This window comes from Carcharhinus amblyrhynchos, chromosome 2 (genome assembly GCF_965287045.1).
Source record: "Carcharhinus amblyrhynchos chromosome 2, sCarAmb.v2.hapA, whole genome shotgun sequence".
Classification (NCBI taxonomy): Eukaryota; Metazoa; Chordata; class Chondrichthyes; order Carcharhiniformes; family Carcharhinidae; genus Carcharhinus; species Carcharhinus amblyrhynchos.
This window is the reverse complement of record NC_137325.1, coordinates 27,520,832-27,542,134: the sequence shown is the minus strand read 5'-3', so window position 1 is coordinate 27,542,134 and position 21,303 is coordinate 27,520,832. Positions and strand designations below refer to the sequence as shown.

The 21,303-nt window shown below is 43.1% G+C and overlaps 1 protein-coding gene across 2 annotated transcripts in view; it reads right to left on the bottom strand.

Moving 5' to 3' along the window:
* LOC145353301 (uncharacterized) overlaps positions 1-21,303 on the bottom strand; it is a 183,282-nt gene that overhangs the window by 118,263 nt on the left and 43,716 nt on the right. For both annotated transcript variants that reach the window (XM_080203929.1, XM_080203938.1), the window contains exons 4-6: positions 21,120-21,251; positions 17,514-17,660; positions 15,500-15,554 (exon numbers count right to left, since the gene is read on the bottom strand). In XM_080203929.1, the coding sequence (XP_080060055.1) occupies positions 15,500-15,554; positions 17,514-17,660; positions 21,120-21,251 (334 nt within the window). The remainder of the gene's footprint in view (positions 1-15,499; positions 15,555-17,513; positions 17,661-21,119; positions 21,252-21,303) is intronic.

The following is a 21,303-nucleotide window of genomic DNA, read 5'->3' as shown; positions in this document are numbered from 1 at the left end:
AGATCCCGGTTGAGGCCATCCTCATGTGTACGGAACTTGGCTATCAGTCTCTGCTCAGCGACTCTGCGCTGTCGTGTGTCATGAAGGCCGCTTTGGAGAACACTTACCTGAAGATTAGAGGCCAAATGCCCATGACCGCAGAAGTGTTCGCCAACAGGAAGGGAACAATCTTGCCTGGTGATTGTCGAGCAATGTTCATTCATCCATTGTCATAGCGTCTGCACGATCTCCCCAATGTACCATGCTTCGGGACATCCTTTCCTGCAGCGTATTAGGTAAACAACGTTGGCCGAGTTGCAAGAGTATGTACCGTGTACCTGATGGATGGTGTTCTCACATGAGATAATGTCATCCACGTTGATGATCCAGCATGTCTTGCAGAGGTTGCTGTGGCAGGGTTGTGTGGTGTTGTGGTCACTGATCTCCTGAAGGCTGGGTAGTTTGCTGTGAACGATGGTCCGTTGGTATGGCTCTTAGGGTTTTATGGCATGCTGTCATGCTGCAATGATTGGTGCTGCTTTGTACATGAAATCTGGCATCAGTAAATATTAAATTAAGTTTTGAAATAGTCTGTTCCATCCCACCATCAGACTCACCATGGACTATTCTCTGGAATCAGTTGCATACTAGGACACACACATCTCCAGCAAGGACTGTCACCTCAGCACGACACTGTAGTGCAAGCCCATGGATAACCTCATGATGTTCCACTTCTCCAGCTTCCACCCTGAATATGTTAAAGGAGCCATCCCCTATGGACAAGCCCTACATATACAAAGGATCTGCTCAGATGAGGAGGATCGAAACACACACCTCCAGACACTGAAATATGTCCCCATAAGAACAGGATATGGCACTCAACTCATCGATCAACAGTTCCAACACGCCACAGTGAAAAACTGCACCGACCTCCTCAGAAGACAAACATGTGACACAGTGGACAGAGTACCCTTCGTTGCCCAGTACTTCCCTGGAGCGGAGAAGCTACGACATCTTCTCTGAAGTCTTCAACATGTCAAGGGCAGCCCCACACCCCCATTTGTTGCCTTCAAACAACCGCACAACCTCAAACAGACTATTGTCCACAGCAAACTACCCAGCCTTCAGAAAAACAGTGACCATGACACCACACAACCCTGCCACAGCAACCTCTGCAGGACATGCCAGATCATCAGTACAAATGCCATCATTTCACGTGAGAACACCATCCACCAGGTACATGGTACATACTTTTGCAACTCGGCCAATGTTGTCTACCTGATAAGCTGCAGGAAAGGATGTCCCGAGGCATTCTACACTGGGGAGACCATGCAGACACTACGACAATGGATGAATAAACACTGCTTGACAATCACCATGCAAAAGTGTTCTCTTCCTGTTGGTGAACACTTCAGCAGTCACGGGCATTCAGCCTCTGATCTTCGGGTAAACGTTCTCCAAGGCGGCCTTCACAACATATGACAGCGCAGAGTCACTGAGCAGAAACTGATAGCCAAGTTCCATACACGAGGACGGCCTCAACCAGGATCTTGGGTTCATGTCACATTATTTGTAACTCCTATGACTTGCCTGGGCTTGCAACATCTCTTTAACCTGTGCTTAATGATATCTCCACTCACATTGCCTGCACCTTTAAGACTTGATTAGCTGTAAAGACTCACATTCTAATCAGTATTCTGTAAACTGAGTGTGTGCCTTTGTATGCTCTGTTTGTGATCAGAACTCCCCACTCACCTGACAAAGGGGCAAAGCACCGAAAGCTAGTGCTACCAAACAAACCTGTTGGACTTTAACCTGATGTTGTGAGACTTCTTACTGTGTTTACCCCAGTCCAACGCCAGCATCTTCACATCATGAAGAAAACCATCACAGGCACGAGGAGGACATGCAGACTCTGCACAGACAGTGACCCGAGGCAGGAATCGAACGTGGGTTCCTGGCACTGTGAGGCAGCAGTGCTAACCACCATACCACCATGCAGATAATCCTGTTCCGTGCCTTTAAATATAACATGCATTCTGGTCTATCCAATCAGGCAAAATTAGCTACATGCATATTTCAAAACTTAATTTAATATTTACTGATGCCAGATTTCATGTACATAGCAGCACCAACCATTGCAGCACGACAGCATGCCGTAACACCCTAAGAGCCATACCAACAGACGTCCTAGTTCCGGAACGGAGTCAGCAAATGAGTGCAGACCTGCTCTCCTTACATTTTTGATCATGTCAACATCCTGCTATAGCACCTTTTACATGCATTATATATGAAAAAAGGGTGCAGTGTTCAAGGGAAAGGTTCCCTTTTTGCTGAGTTCCTGTTTTCAGCATCTTTGTATGTTATTGCTAGTAAGTACCAGTTATGCTATCACATGGCGTGTTCTCCCTGTACTCAATTGCTTTCCAAAAACATGGATATTTTTTTCATGCATGGAATGTGGGTATTGCTGGCAAGGCCAGCGTTTATTGCCCCTCCCTAACTGTCCTCAAGAAAGTGGTGGCGAACTAATTTCCTGAACTACTGGAACCTTGGAGTCCAAGTGGTGTAGGTACACCAACAATACAATATATTTTCAAGTCAGGATGCTGGGCAACTTGAGGAGGAAATTGCAAATGGTGGCTGCAGGCAGCGTCCAGATTTCCCAAAATAGTTTGCCAGCCTTGGATAGTTTCCTGGATTTGCATGAAAGAGGCCTTAAGGTGAAGGGCAGTGAATCTGGCCAGGAATAAAGACAAATGTCATAATATAACACTCAGCAGTGGGTTTTCCAGTCTATGTGCAGACCAGGTGGGATTTGAGTACAAAGGGTTTTCTGCAAAGACAAACATGCAAGAACAAGGAAAAACTTTGACTCACCAGTTAGGTATGAAGTAACAAACATTTATTTACAACATGCTACCTTACAGAGTCTTTCAGTTTCATGGCTGCCAGTCAGTGCCTGGTATTGATCTGGACCCCCCCCCCAAACCCTGGCCTCCTGATTGGTTTTCACAGATCTTTTTCCCCTCCTATTCCATTGGCCATAAAATAATAACCTAGACATTCTACATTGTGTGTCCAATCCTCAATGGAGTCATCAAAAGGATCTAATCGACTGAATGGAAGCATTTTTCCTGCAGCACACTTCTGTTTTGTAACCTGATTTCGACCTCAACGGGTTCTGCATTCATGTCTTCAGGCCACAAGTTTTCTGTTTTATCCTCGTCGCTAATGTAATAACTTTGTCTCACTAGCTAGGTACGAAACAACTAATGTTTATTTAGAACATATTATCTTGCAACTTCAATGCTGCCAGTCAACGTTCGGTATTGAGCTGAGGCAAAAGCCCACGCTTCTGAGAATAAATCCCCACCCTGGTCCCATGATTGGTTTTCCTGAGTCATGTGACCATATCAGCCAATCACCCCTTAAAGGGGCCAGACACCAAAGGAAGTCAAATAGTTGTCCACCTAGACTATGTCCTTAATAAAATGCACATGTTCCCCACTTCACCCAGAGGCAGGTAATCTTTTGGATGAGGAAAGAAAATTTTAAAAAAGGCCAATTTACAGCGCAGAAGAGAAAAAGTACAGAAAAACAGGGAAATAAGAATACTGTCCAAACTGTTTTTTTCCCTTCTGGTTTGCCATGAAATTTAGCTTTTTATTCACATTCGTGAGGCAAAGACCTGTGACTTTTTCAATATGTTTTTCATGGCAGCATAGAGTTCCCTATATAAAGAACATATTGAAAAAAGGAGCTTTATTGTCCAAACATCATTGCCTACAGAATCAACAAGGGCTAGAATGTGTTTCTTGTAACTCTGTCTCAACCATGATCTGCTTCAGAGGTCACAGGATTTTTCTTACTTGTCTGGCTGCATTTGTTGATTCCAACAGTTCAACATGCACTCAGACAAGCTATCTATCACAATTTTCTACTTAAAACTTTGGCACTGAACACTTTTACAGTTCTTGTCTATCTGATTGAATTAAATGTTATTAATGTAGCATGATGAAAATCTTTTAAACAAGTTCAAAATGACATTTCATTTTAGTTACAAAACACAAAATTGCTGCCACCAATTACATGTTATCACAATTTTTTAAATGACTTTTTGGTATTAACTCAGTGACACAGTGGTTAGCACTGCTGCCTCACAGTGCCAAGGACCTGGGTTCAATTCCCAGTTTGGGTCTGTGTGGAGTTTGCACATTCTCCCCGTGTCTGCATGGATTTCCTCCGGTGCTCCAGTTTCCTCCCACAGTCCAAAGACGTGTCGGTCAGGTGGATGGGCCATGCTAAATTCTCCTTCAGTGTACCTGAACAGGTGCCGGTGTGTGTGACAACTGGGGGATTTACACATAGACGATTTTCACAGTAACTTCATTGCAGTGTAAATGTAAGATACTTGCAACTAACTTTAAAAGGTATTTATCAGAACTGTTTAAGCAAAGCTTATTTTAAATCATCAAGCTAAGAGGATATTTTCCACTGCAGCATTCCCAGCCTGGGAGCACATTCTGGGAATGCTGCCACTCTGTGCATGCTTCTCTGTCCTTGTTCGACAGTTTCACAGTCAACACTCTCGGCAGATAGGGCCTATGGCTGGAAAACTGAAGGGCAAAATCCACTCCAAAAACATTCATTCAACCAGCATCTGGTCTCTTCAAATCCAGGATGGTAAATTTAGCAAAGGAAGATGTTCTTCCTCTCCATTTTTCTTCTTCATAATTAATCTTGTTTTGATTAAGATACAAACATACAAACAAACATTATGAATTAGGAGCAGGAGTAGGTCATTAGGCTCCCCAAGCCTGCTCCACCAATCAATTAGGCCATGGCTGATCTGATTGTAATCCCACATTCCTATCTACCCCCCAATAATCTTTTGTTCCTTTTTAAATCAAGAATCTATCCAGCTCTGCCCTAAAAAAATTCAAAGGCTCTGCTTCCACTGCCTTTTAAGGAAGAGGGTTCCAGAGACTCACTATCCTCTGTGAAAGAAAAAAATTCACCTCGTTACTATCTTAAATGTGCAACTAGTCAAACCCTCCCACCCCCCCATTTTTAAACAGTGACCCCTCGTTCTAGCTTCTCCTGGAAGAGGAAATATCCTCTCCACAGCCACATTGTAAACACCTTGTGGCTTTTGGTTTTTGGCAGGATCACAGTCTGGAAATCAGCCCAATTGACGCATTTAGTCTCCAGTCAACGGGGACGCATTCCAATGTGGTACAGGTAGGGAGCCTACACCTGCTGCTGGCAGTTTGGGAATGGGAGTTATCCTTGACCCTGGGATGGTCTAATCCCAGAGAAGGAAGTAAATTGGGGAGCAACTACTCCAGAAGAAAGGAACAGGAAGGTGAGCAGAGCAAAGTGAGCTCCTTCCCTTCTGCAGGTATAGGACAATCCTCCTCCTTTGTACCTGCTCTACCCAGAACTTCCGATGTCATATCAGAGAACCTGTGCACCTTCTCCCTCAACATGCTGCAGTGAGACAGCCAGAGCACTCCACATTTTCCAGGGAAGTGGATGCATGGAATCTGCATATACTACTCCATAAAAACTGCACCTCATTTCCAGTTGAGTGCTAAAACTGCAAGTGTCTGTCTTAGCACCTCCTGGCAACTTCAAACTACAGAATCAGCAATTGCACACTAAATCTGAACTTTCAAATTGGTTAGTCCTTTACTACTGTGCCCATTTAGTGCCACTCTTTACTCTTGCACCAGGATAATGCCCTACGGCAAAGCCCAACAATCTCAGAGACCTGCCCCCGATGTGCAGTGTAAAAGCAGGAGTTCAGCACAAAGAGGCCATTCTCCTAAAAAAAGGAACCAGATCAGAAGTAGACAGACACAATTTAGTCATCTTAATTTATGGACTGAAATGCCAGTTCTGGTCTCATTGAAGGATGTGCAGTCAGGCCATACTTCAGCCAATAAGCTTTAAGCCATGAGTTGCAGATATATATATTTTTTCGATATAGCAAAGAATGCACACCAGAGGGCCACAGAGTGACACAACATAAAGACTGCTGCCTTGTGGTTGAGGAGTCATACACTGACTGGATACATACAAGCTGTTCATCAGCAATACTAGAACAGTTCTTCAAAATGCCATAATTTTCCTACTATTAGTCACAATTTGATAATGTCTCCTTTCTGCAGATTCTGGGCTTCATGAAACATTCAACCTTCAAATGGGATCCATCAGGAAGCTTGGAAATATCCGAAAGATTAAGTTGAATGAATCAAATCAAGGGATTATCAGATTAAAGGATTTGCAGGATAAAGTGACAATAAATAGCGCAAAGGACGCTGATAGATGCTGATGTAAAAAACTGCTTTTAATATAATTAACCTGAACCGCAAGGGATTGTGCCAAGCAAGTTACTTTGCTTCTTCAAATACAGGTGATCCAAAATTTGTGAATGCAGGTAATATTCCATCCACCAGAAGAATGATGTCCATTATGTGATTGATTTATCAGTCCTCAGGCGACTTTGCAATAGAGTCAGAGTGGCACAGGGTTTGTCGACAGCATGGTGGCACAGTGGTTAGCACTGCTGCCTCACAGCACCAGGGACCTGGGTTCAATTACCAGCTTGGGTCACTGTCTGTGTGGAGTTTGCACATTCTCCACGTGTCTGCGTGGGTTTCCACCGAGTGCTCCGGTTTCCTCCCGCACTCCAAAGACGTGCAACTCCTGTTCCACGTTCTAACTGGTTTATGACCGGGGTGCTCCTCACAACACAGAATCTCCAGCCACTCACTCTGTCAGGCTCCATAAGACAGTCAGTGCCCAACATAACCTGAGAGAGTAGCACCATCCACTGATCGGAGCACAGCAAACCATTGACATAGTTGGTCCACCACAAAACACAGCAACTGTCCATGAATTTTGCATTTGTTACCTTGACTTCAGACATCCTTACAACAGCTGATCTTCCAAAAGACACCCTAGACAAAAACTTCAGCTCTAAAAAAGTATATACCTTTCAATCCCGAGCCACTGCGTTCCATACATGACAGCTTTATAATTAGGACAAAGGTTAAATCAAGACGTGCTGTTATTTCAATTTGCAATTTTTGGAACTCTCACTGTCTGGGGGGAAACCAATACTTCTCGCAGTTCTCTTCTCACGCAAATATTGATGTTCATCCTATCCTAATTGGTTTCTTTGCTGAGACATGCCCAGAACGTAAGATGAAATTAAAGGAGTTTTTTATCTGCCTAGGATCTGCCCCTGTTAAGACATGAATTGAAGGTCAACCCTCCTTTAGTCATCCCAATTTGAACCTGGGCTATTCCGACTCCTGGGTTTCAATTGCACCTTGATGACCACCTGCCTAAAGGTTCAACATTCCTCGTGTGCCCTAAGGAGCACTTTCCTTTCTGACACCAGAGAGATAAATGTATCTCCCATTTTACGCCTTCCGTTTATTTCCTGACAGACCCTTTCGTTAAAATACCACCAGCGTCCGAACAGTAGAATAGGATTCTTATGTTGCATTAATGAGATTTCTGTCCAAGTCAGACAGGTATCTTTACTGTTTAACACAAGGGGTTCAGTTAAGGTAGTGCGGAAAATTTGGTGGTACATCATCACAGACAATCAGAACTACACAGACTCCCCAGGCAGGGTAGGTAAAAATTACCAAGCTATTTCTTTTGATATTCCATCTCTCTGGGGTCTTAGCAATTCTGCAGTTGCATTTTCTAGTGCTGCCCCTGAAATAACTTACATCAGCCTAAATTCCTAAATACAGCTATTCCAAAATCTGGAACATGTTTCCCGTAAAACTTCTTTTCAAGGAAACAAAGTTCAGTTCTGGGAATCTTTCTCCATCACTTAAACTTTTTAAATCTGAGAATTGTATGTCCATTAGAAATGAGGGATCCCAAAATTGCACAGAATATTCCAGTTATGGCCATATCAATCATTTGCTCAAGGTTAATTGTAACAGTCTCTTTCTACTTGTAATCGACTGTACCTGAGATGAATGAATATTACTATTTGATTAACCCCACTGTGCTTCTATATTGAAGCAGACTAAATGACAAGAACTTTGTCAAGGTTCAGGGGATGTCAATTACAGAGTCATCTAACCCAATTGTTAAGAATCTGGAGAAGCTGGGATTGATGTCCCGTGAGTAGAGAGGATAAAAGAGAGATTTAATTAAGGTGCTTGAAATTATAAATGGTTTTGAAGGAGTAAATATAGAAAAATTGTTCCATTGGTAATGAGAGTCAATAAATGGGGGACAGACTTAAGATAAAGGTCAAAAGAACAAGAGAATGGACATGAGGGAGGAAGTGAAACCACAGACTGGCAATCAGGATTAGACTCTATCTACACTGCGGTCAGGATCAGTGCAACTTGTTACAGATCAAATGCTTCAAGTGCATTGGAGAGGGTTTTGAGATTTCTGCTTGGTGGAAACCGACAGCAACTTCAAATCAAAGCTGTGTGCAAACATTGGGACTGAGTGCACAACCGTGCAGATGGGAAGACTGGAACCACCACCCCCAGTGAAACTGACATCTACTCTCTGTCAGAGGACTTCAAAAGGGGGTCTGCTCTCACTGGCAGCTTCTGACTGAGCGAAGGGAAAATCTCTGCCACTGAATAGGGTGCTGCCAGTGACCAGTGGCATGAAGATTAAAATGACCTGGTCACTTCAGAATTTGCACAGCTGACAGGCAGCAATGGAGATGTTGATCACAGGGCTGCCTGAAATAACTATGCAAGGATGATCTTCAGTTCTGCCATGGGTAGAAAGGTCAGTCCAGCCATGAGCACCACCGTGCCAGTGGAGAATGATGAGGTCAACCCTTTGCCCTCAACTCACGTCCACCCAACGCCCAGGACCTTTGAGAGACCCATTCTCTACAGCCTGGCAGCAACAGAGGGGCAAATGGCCACTGTACTAACCCATTGGGGCCCAAGCCTGCAGGCCAGTGTACCAGTGCCAGGGTGCACTGTTGGCATTGGCATGGTTCTTGGCCTGAAGGGAGGCTGAGTGGGAGGGAGGGTCACCCTCACGCCTGCATGGTGTGGGGGGAATCATCTTTATTTATGGATGGGTGGAGTGACAATGCCCCTTTTTGGTGAGGGGTTTGTGGTGTTCCCCCGTCAGTGTGTGGGAGGGAGGGCACCATTTCATTTTTCGGGGCAAGGGGTGGGGGGGTGGGGCAGTAAACAAGTGAGGACATTCGGTCACCATTTAAACATGGCGACCCAATCTCAGAACAGCAGGGCCGACAGTTTGCCCAATATGGATAAATTAGCATCAGATGGGAGAATCCCACCAGGTAGACACTGCTAATGCCAGTGGGAAACCCTCCAGGTTAGGCACTGGCATGGGCACTGAGTCCCAATTCAGGAAAATGATACATCACTTGACTTGGCATTAAACCAAGATTATGGATTCAAATACCTGGAAAATGGCTAGAATACTCTACCTCATCACTCGGAGGGGAAGACATGGTATCACCATGACACCTGAACTCTGACAATGATGATTTTTGATTGGTTTAGATTTGCAGAATGAACTCACAGTGATCAAGCTGTACATGTTAATGTCAATTAGAAAATGCGTTTTAGCACTCCTCTGTAGGAACGGAGCAGAAATGAGATACAAATAGGTCTCTAATACTGTGGGCGGAATCTTTCAGTCTCGGTGGGTGTCTCACTCACTACCTGATAAAGCAGTGAGACATGCACACTGACAGTCAGGAGGAACACCTACCGTGGGCGGGATTTTCCAGACGCATTCACCTCAAAACTGGAGAATTCTGCCTGAGATCAATGGACCTTTGCGTGGTCTGCCCCCACCCGCTAAAATTCCCATGGTGGGCGAACAGGTAAATTCCAGCCCATATCTTCTGTCCATCAGGCTGTCAAGTGGACAGCGGCAAGCCTTCCTCCAGACTGGGGAGTCCGGAAGACAATTTCCCAGCTGCCATGAGCTTCCAGTCAATCCCTCAGCAGCAGAGAGGAGATCAACTTAATACCAGTGGAGGCGGGAAAGGATCAGATATCAGTCCTGACACCAACCCACCACATTCTCAGGTTTGCTTGCCTCCTTCCTTGCTTGCTGCGTGGGCAGGAGATTTCAACCTTTATTATTTTGCTGCACTGAGAGAGTTAGTCCATCACAGCTCTGCTGGCTCCATGGGGGCCAACTACACAATCCCATTCTTATTTATTTCTTTTCCCCCCCAAATGGTTTAAAGGCTGGCGTAGATTGTTCTTGCAGCACTATTCTTTTATTTTTATTATTTTCTATAAGTCACTTTTTCAACATAACCCCATCATTTTTGTTTTAAATTTCCCCTCACTATCTCTATTGTAATGTTAGCCCTGGATTATTACATTCCACTTCTTCAAGCCTTACTCGAACATATGTATCCCTACAATTCCAGTTCATACTCTCTCAGTTTTTCCTTTTTTGTGGGATTATCTCTAGATTTTACCTTAAATTATCTGGAATTTGAAGATATCTCATTGTTTGATGCAGTTTTACTTGTTAATGTTTATTTCTTGTCTATTTGAGTTATTTCCTTTCTCAACTCATTCAATTTAGTTTTATTCTACTCAAATAATGTACACTCACTGTTTCCATTCATTTTCACCCTATACATCAAACCAAAGCATTTTCTGTTTGATCTCTTCTCAGAATGTTCCTCTATCCATATGTTACTCTCTTGCCCCATGTCATTGGTCTCGTGTTGCTTATTTCACTGTTGGACCAAAGGCATAAACAGAGCCTCCCCCTCAGTGCACAGAGTGCTGACTGAGGTGAGAAAACCAAAGGGTACCTCCCCAGCTGCACAGCTGGGTTTTCTTTCCAGGTTTTAGTGCGCTCTGTGCAAAAGTAATCTGGGGTGTGCTTTCTGCTGTCACTCTGGTGAGGCAGGACCTGATAGACCTGGTGACGCCAGCACCACCCTTGAAGGGTGCCCCAATCTGCAATGAAAATAAATTCACCCACCACAGACATGAGGGAACACCCACACAAACATCGGAGCAATACCACTACCCACCCCCCACAACACCTGCCACCCCCAAGCATCAGGGCTACCCCAGCAAGTTCCCACGACAGATTCCCGTTTTTATATACTGTTATAAACTATGTTGGCAAGGAGTGAATATTCAGTGAGGGGGGGAGAAGGGATCATATGGCTGGGAAGTTCTTTAATGATGTATAAACATCACCATTTACACTGACAGCTAATGCTAGCGCAGAATTCTACCCATAGTAACCAAAGAAGCCTTTCCAAGATACACTGTAAAAATTCCACCACTTCTTTAGTACTTAACACTATTCTTACTGCAATCAATGTTTGTAAATTAAAATTTTTCATTGTTGTTATATTTTCTCTGCCTTTATCATATTTGCCCATATCCTTTTCCACTGTTCAACACAGTAATATACTTTTAAAATATTTCCATTCTTATTAACTCTTAATCTAAAAAGCTTCATGTTTTGCACCATTTCCAACATCATTGCAATGTTTTTGTGTTACAACTCTATCTTTGATTAATAATGCCATGCTCCTGCTTTATTTTTTACTCTATCCCGGCTTCATATTTTAAACCAGGAATGTTCAATTCTCAGTCCTGTTTTAGTCTATGCTGCATCTGTTAATTAAATTTGGGGCAATGCGGTGACACAGTGGTCAGCACTGTTGCCTCGCAGCACCAGAAACCCACGTTCAATTCCCGCCTCGGGTCACTGTCTGTGGAGTTTGCACATCCTCCTCATGCCTGTGTGGTTTTCTTCTGGGTGCTCAGGTTTCCTCCCACAGTCCAAAGATGTGTGGATTAGGTGGATTGGCCATGCTAAAAATTGCCCCTTACTGTCAGCTAGGTTATGGGGTAGGGCCTGAGGTTATGGGGTAGGGCCTGTGGTCGGTGCAGACTCGATTGGGCCTGATGGCCTCCTTTTATACTGTAGGATTCCATCTATGATTCTAAATTTAAAAACATCATTTTTGCTACACTTAAGCAGTGTCCAGTTCACTTGGGTATGATGCATGCGTGCCACCAATGTGACAAGGCCTTTCTTTAAAATAAAAATTTCTTTAAGAGGATCAAATGAATAACCATCATTGAGAAATAACTAAGGCACTGGTTCATTCACTAAAAATACAGGTTCACTTTTGTTTTGGTGATTGTGGTACAGGGAAAATACAGATTTATATTTTTGATTTGAAAGTGGCAAAAGTTAAAACGAGGTCTACATTCATTCTGGTGGCGGATTTTCCCACTTCACCCACCGAGTGGGCGAGAGACAGACCTCAAGGTCCCTGGATTTCGGACGGGGTTATCTGGTTTCGGGACGAGTGTGGCCAGAAAATTCCTGGATTTTCTCCTGCGGAGCAGGCTTGCAGGGCCAAATGGCCTCCTCCCAGGAAACTCATGACAGGAAGATCCCGGCAGTGGAACGGTGGGAAATTACTGCCCACTGTGTGTGCTGTCTAAAACCGGAATGTTACGAGCGTTCACACCGGTGGGATTTTCCCATCCAGCTACAGTGAACGCAAGTTTGGCTGAGTGCCGAATTCTCTGACTTCGCTGCAGCGGCAGCATGGTGTGAAAGATCGCACCCTACCTTTCTTAGCCAATTACTCATGTAGTGGGACCAAATGGATTTGTGACAGTGTCATAGGAGGCAGCAGTAACACTCCCACACATGGAACCTAGGGCAGTAATACCACTGGTTAGTGCATGCTAGCCAGAAACAATTATTTAAGAATGATGCCAACTGTAAGAGGCTTCTTTAAGGTTGTAATATAATCTTAAAAGTTTAGGAACAGAATATAAGAAAATATAAAATAGGAACAAGAGTATGCCATTAGGTTCTGAACCTACTTTACAATTCAATATGACCATAGCTAATTTAGCTCCACTCCACTGTGGACAGAGGAAGAACGCCTGCAACAATGATTTAACAACAATAATGGCAATAATGGCTTTAAAATTCTGGCTGAGAGCAATGCATGTTGTCTACATGGACTTTAGCAAGGCTTTTGACAAGGTACTGCATGGTAGGTTGTTGCATAAAGTTAAATCTCACGGGATCCAGGGTGAGGTATCTAAATGGAAACTAAATTGGCTTCTTGAGAGAACCAGAGGGTGGTTGTAGAAAGTTGTTTTTCAAACTAGAGGCCTATGACCAGCAGTGTGCCTCATGAATCGGTTCTGGGCCCACTGTTATTTGTCATTTATATTAATGATTTGGATGAGAATGTAGGGGGCATGGTTAGTAAGTTTGCAGATGACACCAAGATTGGTGGCATGGTGGATAGTGGGGAAGGTTATCTCCAATTGCAACGGGATCTTGATCGGCTGGGCCAATGGGCTGACAAATAGCAGATGGAGTTTAATTTAGACAAATGCGAGGTAATGTATTTTGGTAGATTAAACCAGGGCAGGACTTACTCAGTTAATGGTAGGGCACTGGGGAGAGTTACAGCACAAGGAGGTCTAGGGGTACATGTTCATAGCTCCTTGAAAGTGGAGTCACAAAGTGGTGAAGAAGACATTTGGCATGCTTGGATTCATGGGTCAAAACATCAAATACAGGAGTTGAGACATCTTGTTGAAGTTGTACAAGACATTGGTAAGGCCACACTTGGAATACTGTGAGCAATTCTGGTCATCCTATTATAGAAAGGATATTATTAAACTAGAAAGAGTGCAGAAAATATTCACTAAGATGCTACCGGGACTTGATGGATTGAGTTATAAGGAGAAGCTGAATAGACTGGGACTTTTTTCTCTGGAGCGAATGAGGCTGAGGAGTGAACTTATAGAGGTCTATAAAATAATGAAGGGCATAGACAAGGTGTATAGTCAATATCTTTTCCCAAAGGTAGGGGAGTCTAAAACTAGAGGGCATAGGTTTAAGGTGAGAGGGCAGAGATACAAAAAAGTGTCAAGAGGGGAAATTTTTTCACACAGAGGGTGGTGAATATCTGGAACAACCTGCCATAGGTAGTGGGGAAGGCGGGTACAATTTTATCTTTTAAAAAGCATTTAGATAGTTACATGGTACAATGGGTAGAGAGGGATATGGGCCAAATGCAGGCAATTGGGATTAGTTTAGGGGTTTTAAAAAAAAAATAAGGTTGGCATGGACAAGTTGGGCCGAAGGACCTATTTCCATGCTGTAAACCTCTATGACTATGACTCTATGCGGGAAGTCTGGTCAATTTATAAGTTAAAACTAGATGCAGGGCGTAAAGAGGCTCTCGTCTGGGAGTTGTGATCTGAAGCTTCCGGTGTTGGTCTGATCAGGGAAGTTATTTACATTAACTGAGACATCATGGCTCTTATTTATGGCTGCTATATATGGAATATGGCAAATAAACTAAGCATCATGACGTCATTCAAAAGTAGTTTCACTGGCTGTTCGAGCCATGTGATCGATTTCTAGTTACACAATTGGCTGGATGACAGAGAATCTTCTGGAAGCAAGTGGAGAATTGTGGATAAAAGACATCTGAGTTCTTTGTTTGGCTGTGATAACCCGGAAGAGACCAACCATCACAACAAAACTTGTAGCCTGAAGAATGCTTCAGAGAGAAGAAGATTGATTCTACAGCGTGGATATTTCTTGGCCAAGGTTTTCCCAACTCGGTAGTATCTACTTTCAGTTAAATAGTTAAAATTGATGTTCAATTAGAGTTAAAGTTCAGTAAAAAGTTAATGCATTGCAACTGTTTATGTTCGAGTTGGTACTGGAAGTGTTCAATAAAGAAATAATTGAATTACTGTCTTTGTTTGTCTCTTTAAACTGGAATACTTGGAAAGTGTTTAAATTAAAGATGTATAACAGAACCACACCGTACCCTTATCCCTTAATTCCCTTCGTCTACACAGAACAGCAATTAGTTGTTCAGTTTTAGGTTCCAACCTTCAGGAGATCACGTAAATCCCTTAATTGAATTAGATATAATAATGACACAGATTGGTGAGATGATGACCTGTGACGTTCCCTTCAGCACATGGTTAAGGCCAGCAATCTGGGAAAAGACAAGCTCTTTCCCATGACGGAAAATATGTCACAACTCTCACGTGCCCCCCGTAGTTAGCTTCAGGGCCAAATATATTCGCTGAATATATCTAAGTCACGGATAGATAGGTTTCTGATAGACAAGGGAATTAAGGGTTGTGGGGAGAAAGCGGGAAAGTGGAACTGATCCACTTCAGATCAGCCATGATCTTATTGAATGGCGGGGCAGGCTCGAAGGGCTAGATGGCCTACTGCTGCTCCTATTTCTTACGTTCTTATGTTCTTATTGATGGAGGCCATAGATGTTGCGTGGCTTTAAAAAACTAACTGAAGACACAGAATAAATCTCAAAACAGTTCACAGCCTTGCCATTACTCCCAAATACTTATTAATGAAAAAACATTATTACAATTCCAATTTCTCATATTTCAGTAAAACAATGGTAAAAATTGCAGTTTATAATGTCACTGGCACAGCAACTCACATGTTCCTTATTCTTCCTAGATCCAGGAATTGGAGGAAGTGATGCAGCCTTCGATCTAAGATAGAAACCAAAGATAAACTCTCAGATCATTACACCAATTTAATATAAAAATTGCAGCAGGGGCAACTCAGCCCATCGTGTTCCTATTACTTCTGTCTGAAGAAGCTAACTATTGTCATGTCATTTCACTACTCCTCCCTTGTACTTTTAACATTCCTCCTTTTCAGATACCCATCCAATGCCCTCTTAAATATTATTCAGGTCTCTCAACTCAATCTTTGGGACCCCCTGAAGACAGTAACAGTGGAGGGGTGAAAAAAGTATTGACGCCATCAGATGTGTCAATTCAAAGTGCCATTGAAAGGGTGTGCAATTGCCCTGGGGACACACACTTCCTATGTTCAATACAGCATGCACCCTGAGGATACTTCAATGGTGTGTATGCTGGAAAGCACAAGCATTGTGACCTATCTAGAGGATTAGGGATAGTACTCACTTTGCCAGAGTGTTTGAAGTCATTGAACGTTTCCTGGCATTAGATTCAAGGTCTCAGGTTTCACTTCAGTCAACACAACAGTAATCTCCAACCAGGCCTATTTAGTCTCATATGGTAGATGGTGGCCTACTATGCACCCCCCCATCACAACCAACACCCTCCCTACATCATCATCATACCACCGCACCCCCCCCAACCCACGCCCTCCCCCGCCCCAAGGATAGGATCTCACCCATCTCCTTCGTGTTCTCCAACAAGATCGCTGGCCTTAACCATGTGCTGAAGAGAACATCACAGGTCATCATCTCACCAATCTGTGTCATTATTATATCTAATTGAATTAAGGGATTTACGTGGTCTCCTGAAGGTGGAACCTAAAGCTGAACAACTAATTGCTGTTCTGTGTAGACGAAGGGAATTAAGGGATAATGGTATGGTGTGGTTCTGTTACACATCTTTAATTCAAACACTTTCCAAGTATTCCAGGTCAATAAAGCAAGGGCAGCCCTGCCCCAATTGCTAGTCCTCCTGCATCATCTCACTTGCCCTTGAGTGAATTGAAGACTTCAGCACAATGCCTCAGCGATGGCTACCGTGGGGTTTCTCAAAATGAGTCATTTAATCTGACTTGTCTCTGTTCCCACCCTCACTGGCTGTAACTGGGCAGGAAACTTGTCTCCATACCAATTAAGGACCCCAACTCCTGGTCCTCACTTGCTTGCTGAAAATTCAGCCCCTATTTTACAAGTCATTAGAGGTAAAGCATTTCATATTCTAATATACCTCGACATTATTAAAAAAAACCTTCTAACCACCCAGTGACAATCCTGAGTCACATGGAGGAACTGCGACAATGATACCAAAATTTGGAGAGTACAAAGATGGCAGGAAAGATGGCAGTGTGGCGTTCTTTTCTCTACAGAAGAGAAGCGGGAGAAATGGTCTGATAGAATTGTTAAAGGGCTACAAATAACACAATTTGGCCTCTTAAACACCATGCTCAGGGCAACTGTTTTTTTTGCCTTTGTAGTTCTTTTTCAATCTTTCCACAGGCTATATTGATGAACAGTAATTCTTCAAATGATGATGTAGACATGAAACTGAGCCTGAGGCCTGTTCAATGGCCGGTGATGTGGAGGTGCAGTTGTAATAAGCAATAGACTACTTAAAACTTACAAGGTCATGGGTCTGGTTGTTCCATCTTGTACTCATTCACCTAAAATTGTGTTAGATGAGAGACCATGGTAGATGAATCCCCCTTCCATGTTACTTTCCTCCTGAGAATCCCCCCTTTGCATTCCTTTATTTGTCCGAGTAACCCTGAATTTCCTTTGTCTGAGATTCCATCCCTAATGTTACACCAGATTAGTCTGGATATTTAAGATGACCCGATAAATGCAACATTAGAACTAGCTTGCAATTAAATTAAGCATAACAACAAATAGCATGGTTATAAATGAAGAACATTTCATTAAAAAGTCACAGCTTAAAATAGTATGTAAGCAGGACTATCCTTACCCATTAGATCTTCTTGGGTATGATTTACTGAAAATCAGTTCACCATAAGGCAACTTCTTAAATTTATCTCTGCCCACGGCAACATAGTATCCTCCATTTTCAAGTTCAGTGCCATCATTGATGGACTTTCCATCCAATGTATGAAGCCTAGAAGACGTTAAGTAGAAACATCAAATTGTCATAGCAAAATTGACATGATGATTTTGCCTAACGTAAAATCTGTTCGAAACTTGGCTAAAGGTAATCGTCAAACAAATACAGCAATGACCACAATTCTTTGACAAGTGTTTGAGATTATGGATGCAATCTGGAGTGTGCAATAATAGCTTCATCATTCAGCTGCTGTGTGTTCAGTTGGCTTGTTGTGTTAGAACTGAAAGTGTGAACGTTGCAGTGGCAGAATTCTGATGGAGATTGATGAAAAAGCAATTGCAACCAATAAATTACTCTATACTGTCAGCGGTTCAGAGCTCATCTGAAAAAGCAACAAACCTTCAGAAATCTGATGAAATACGAAACCTTTCTTTATATTTACCTGATAATAGAAGTACAACTAAAGAGTTTATAGAGTACACCCTGGTGGAGGTGGCGCAGTAGGTGGTCTAAGAATAGAGCAAATCCCAAAGATAACGACTGGAACTCTACCACCTCACCTACCCAGAATCAGAGCAGGCGAGGGTCAGACAATGGAAATTTCCATTGACCTCGGGACGGAATTTCTGATCTTGCCCGAGCAAGGCCATAAAATCCCATCCAATGACTTCAGTCTTCACAATTTTTTAATTTGAGCTAGGCTGATGGTTCAGAAACTGGCAGTGCAGACACCCTACTGATATCAATAAAAGTGCATCCAATGATGATGCTGGCTCGCTACAACTGAGGATATTCATACTTAGTTTCGCCTCTGAATCACAAAGCGATCGTTTCAAAAACCACTCCAACGACTGGAGGAAAAAACTCCACACTGACTCTTCAGCGCAGTACTGAAGGAGTTCTGCATTTCTGGAAAAGCCAACTATAAGCTAAGATAGGGCTCCTTCCAGGCGGTTGTAAAAGGTCCCATGCCACAATTTTGAAGAGAAAGAGAGAAGTTATTTCCAGTGTCCTGGCCAATATTAATTCTTCAACCAACATTGTTAGAAACAGATTACTTGGTCATTATCATGCTGCGGTTTGTGAGATCCTGCTGTACATAAATTGGCAGCGAGACAACCTACATTATGACAGCAAAAGCACTCCAAAAGTATTTCATTAATTATAAAGTACTTTGGAACTTTCTAAAATCATTAAAGTGCTAAATAAGTGCATCTTTCTTTGCTTACAGTGGCATTAAGGGCATTTTAAGATCAAACAGTTCCTTGGCTTGTATGCAGCAGCAGAGTTCTTCAACGGTAGCCTTCTAGTAATTCCCATAATATTCCACTGTTCATAAATACAGAAGGAACTAAAGTATTTGTTTGACATATTGGGATTGCAGCAGTATTTCATAATGTGGCTTTTCTATGGAGTACATCCTGGAACTATCGATGCACCCTGTGATCCCTATGCCCTTGCCCCCAAACCACGGCAATGACTAACTACAGGTAAGTGGGACTATTGCTGTGGAAATCGTTCAACAACAGAAACTGCACACTGGCGAATCAGCTCATAAAGTAATAAAGATCTGTCATTTAATGACAGAAATAAATCTCAAGTTTGACATTCCCAGAGTGAAAACATAAGCTGTGCAGTAATGGTCACTGTTGAGTTAGAATCATAGAACCCTACAGTGCAGAAAGAGGCTCTTCAGCCCATCGAGTCTGCACCAAACACAATCCCACCCAGGGCCGACCCCCCCCCATATCCCTACATATTATACCCACTAGTCCCTCTAACCTACGCATCCCTGGATACTACGGGGCAATTTCTTAGCATGGCCAATCAACCTAACCTGCAGATCTTTGGACTGTGGGAGGAAACCAGAGTACCCGGAGGAAATCCACACAGACACGAGGAAAATGTGCAAACTCCATACAGACAGTGACCCGAGCCGGGCATCGAACCCAGGACCCTGGAGCTGTGAAGCAGCAGTGCTAACCACTGTGCTACCATGCCACCCGAGTTCATAAAGAATAAGCTATATATTCCTGTTTGAAAAGTAATCAGCAACTTTGATTAGAAAATCTTATTCCTTCTTATGTAACTTCAGGTACAACTTCATTTTTTTTGTGATGGGACTGAAGATACTTCACAAAGCTGCACCACAGATCAATGGAACACAAGTTGGTCTTGAACTGAAGTAAAGTCCAGTCAGTGTCATCCATTGTGCAACATATATTTATATTCTTTATTGATGTACAGTTGAACAGGTATAGCTAAACTAAACTTAAAGATGAGACAAGTTGCTGTCATGACTCCCATTGCCAGTTACAAGCTGGATTTTTATCTAATGTATCTCCAACTGACCGCACTCCAGTGCTGCTGCTTTCGCAGACCACTTCTGTTAGAAATCCACTCTGCTCTTGCAACTGACTGAACGCTACATATTTGGGAGTAATTGTCACACCCCCACTTCTTGCCTTCAAACAACCGCACAACCTGAAAGAGACTATTGTCCGCAGCAAACTACCCAACCTTCAGGAGAACAGTGACCACCACACCACACAATCCTGCCACAGCAACCTCTACAAGACGTGCCGGATCATCAACATGAATGCTGTCATCTCACATGAGAACACCATCCACCAGGTACACGGTACAGCCTCTTGCAACTTGGCCAACGTTGTCTACCTGAATCGCTGCAGGTAAGGATGCTCCGAGGCATGGTACACTGGGGAGATCTTGCAGACACTACAACAATGGATGAATGAACACTGCTCGACAATCACCAGGCAAGAGTGTTCTCTTCGAGTAAACGTTCTCCAAGGCTGCCTTCACGACACATGACAACGCAGAATCACTGAGCAGAGACTGATAGCCAAGTTCTGCACACATGAGGATGGTGTCAACCGGGATCTTGGGTTCATGTCACACTATCTGTAACCCCCACGACTTGCCTGGGCTTACAAAATCTCTAACTGTCCGAGCTAAAGACAATACACATCTCTTTTACCTGTGCTTAACCCTCTCCCCACTCACACTGTCTGTACCTTTAAGACTTGATTACCTGTAAAGGCTCACATTCCAACCATTATTTTGTAAATTGAGTTTATGTCTTTATTTGCCCTGTTTGTGAACAGAACTCCCACTCACGTACTGAAGAAGCAGCACTCTGAAAGCTTGTGGCTTGTGCTACCAAATAAGCCTGTTGGACTTTAACCTGGTGTTGTGAGACTTCTTACTGTCCAACGCTTACCCCAGGCCAACACCAGCATCTGCACATCATGTGTTTAAACAGGTTTGCAATTCTCCTGTCTTGTTCACTCACAACATTTGTCCTTTTCCAACAGCTCACATAATGGCTTAATCACAAATTCCCAACTGAAGTTGTGATAATCGAGGCCAAGAATACCCAATTCTTCAGTCTAACAATGCAGTACAAATTCACATCACTAACCACAATCATGATTCACATTACTAACAGCCTTAACATCAGTGCATGCAATGATTATTCTCTTTAAAACTTACTTTCTTACAGCTCCAGTTCTAAGATTTACTTTCTCTGTGATGCTTGAAAGGACCTGTTCCCACTGGCCCAATATTCTCTTCGGGATCAGCAATCGGGTTGCTGGATTTAAGAGGTCTCCATTTATGAACACGCTGTAAGTAAGAGGGGGACATGAGATGATGAAAACAGTTAGAACATTTAAAC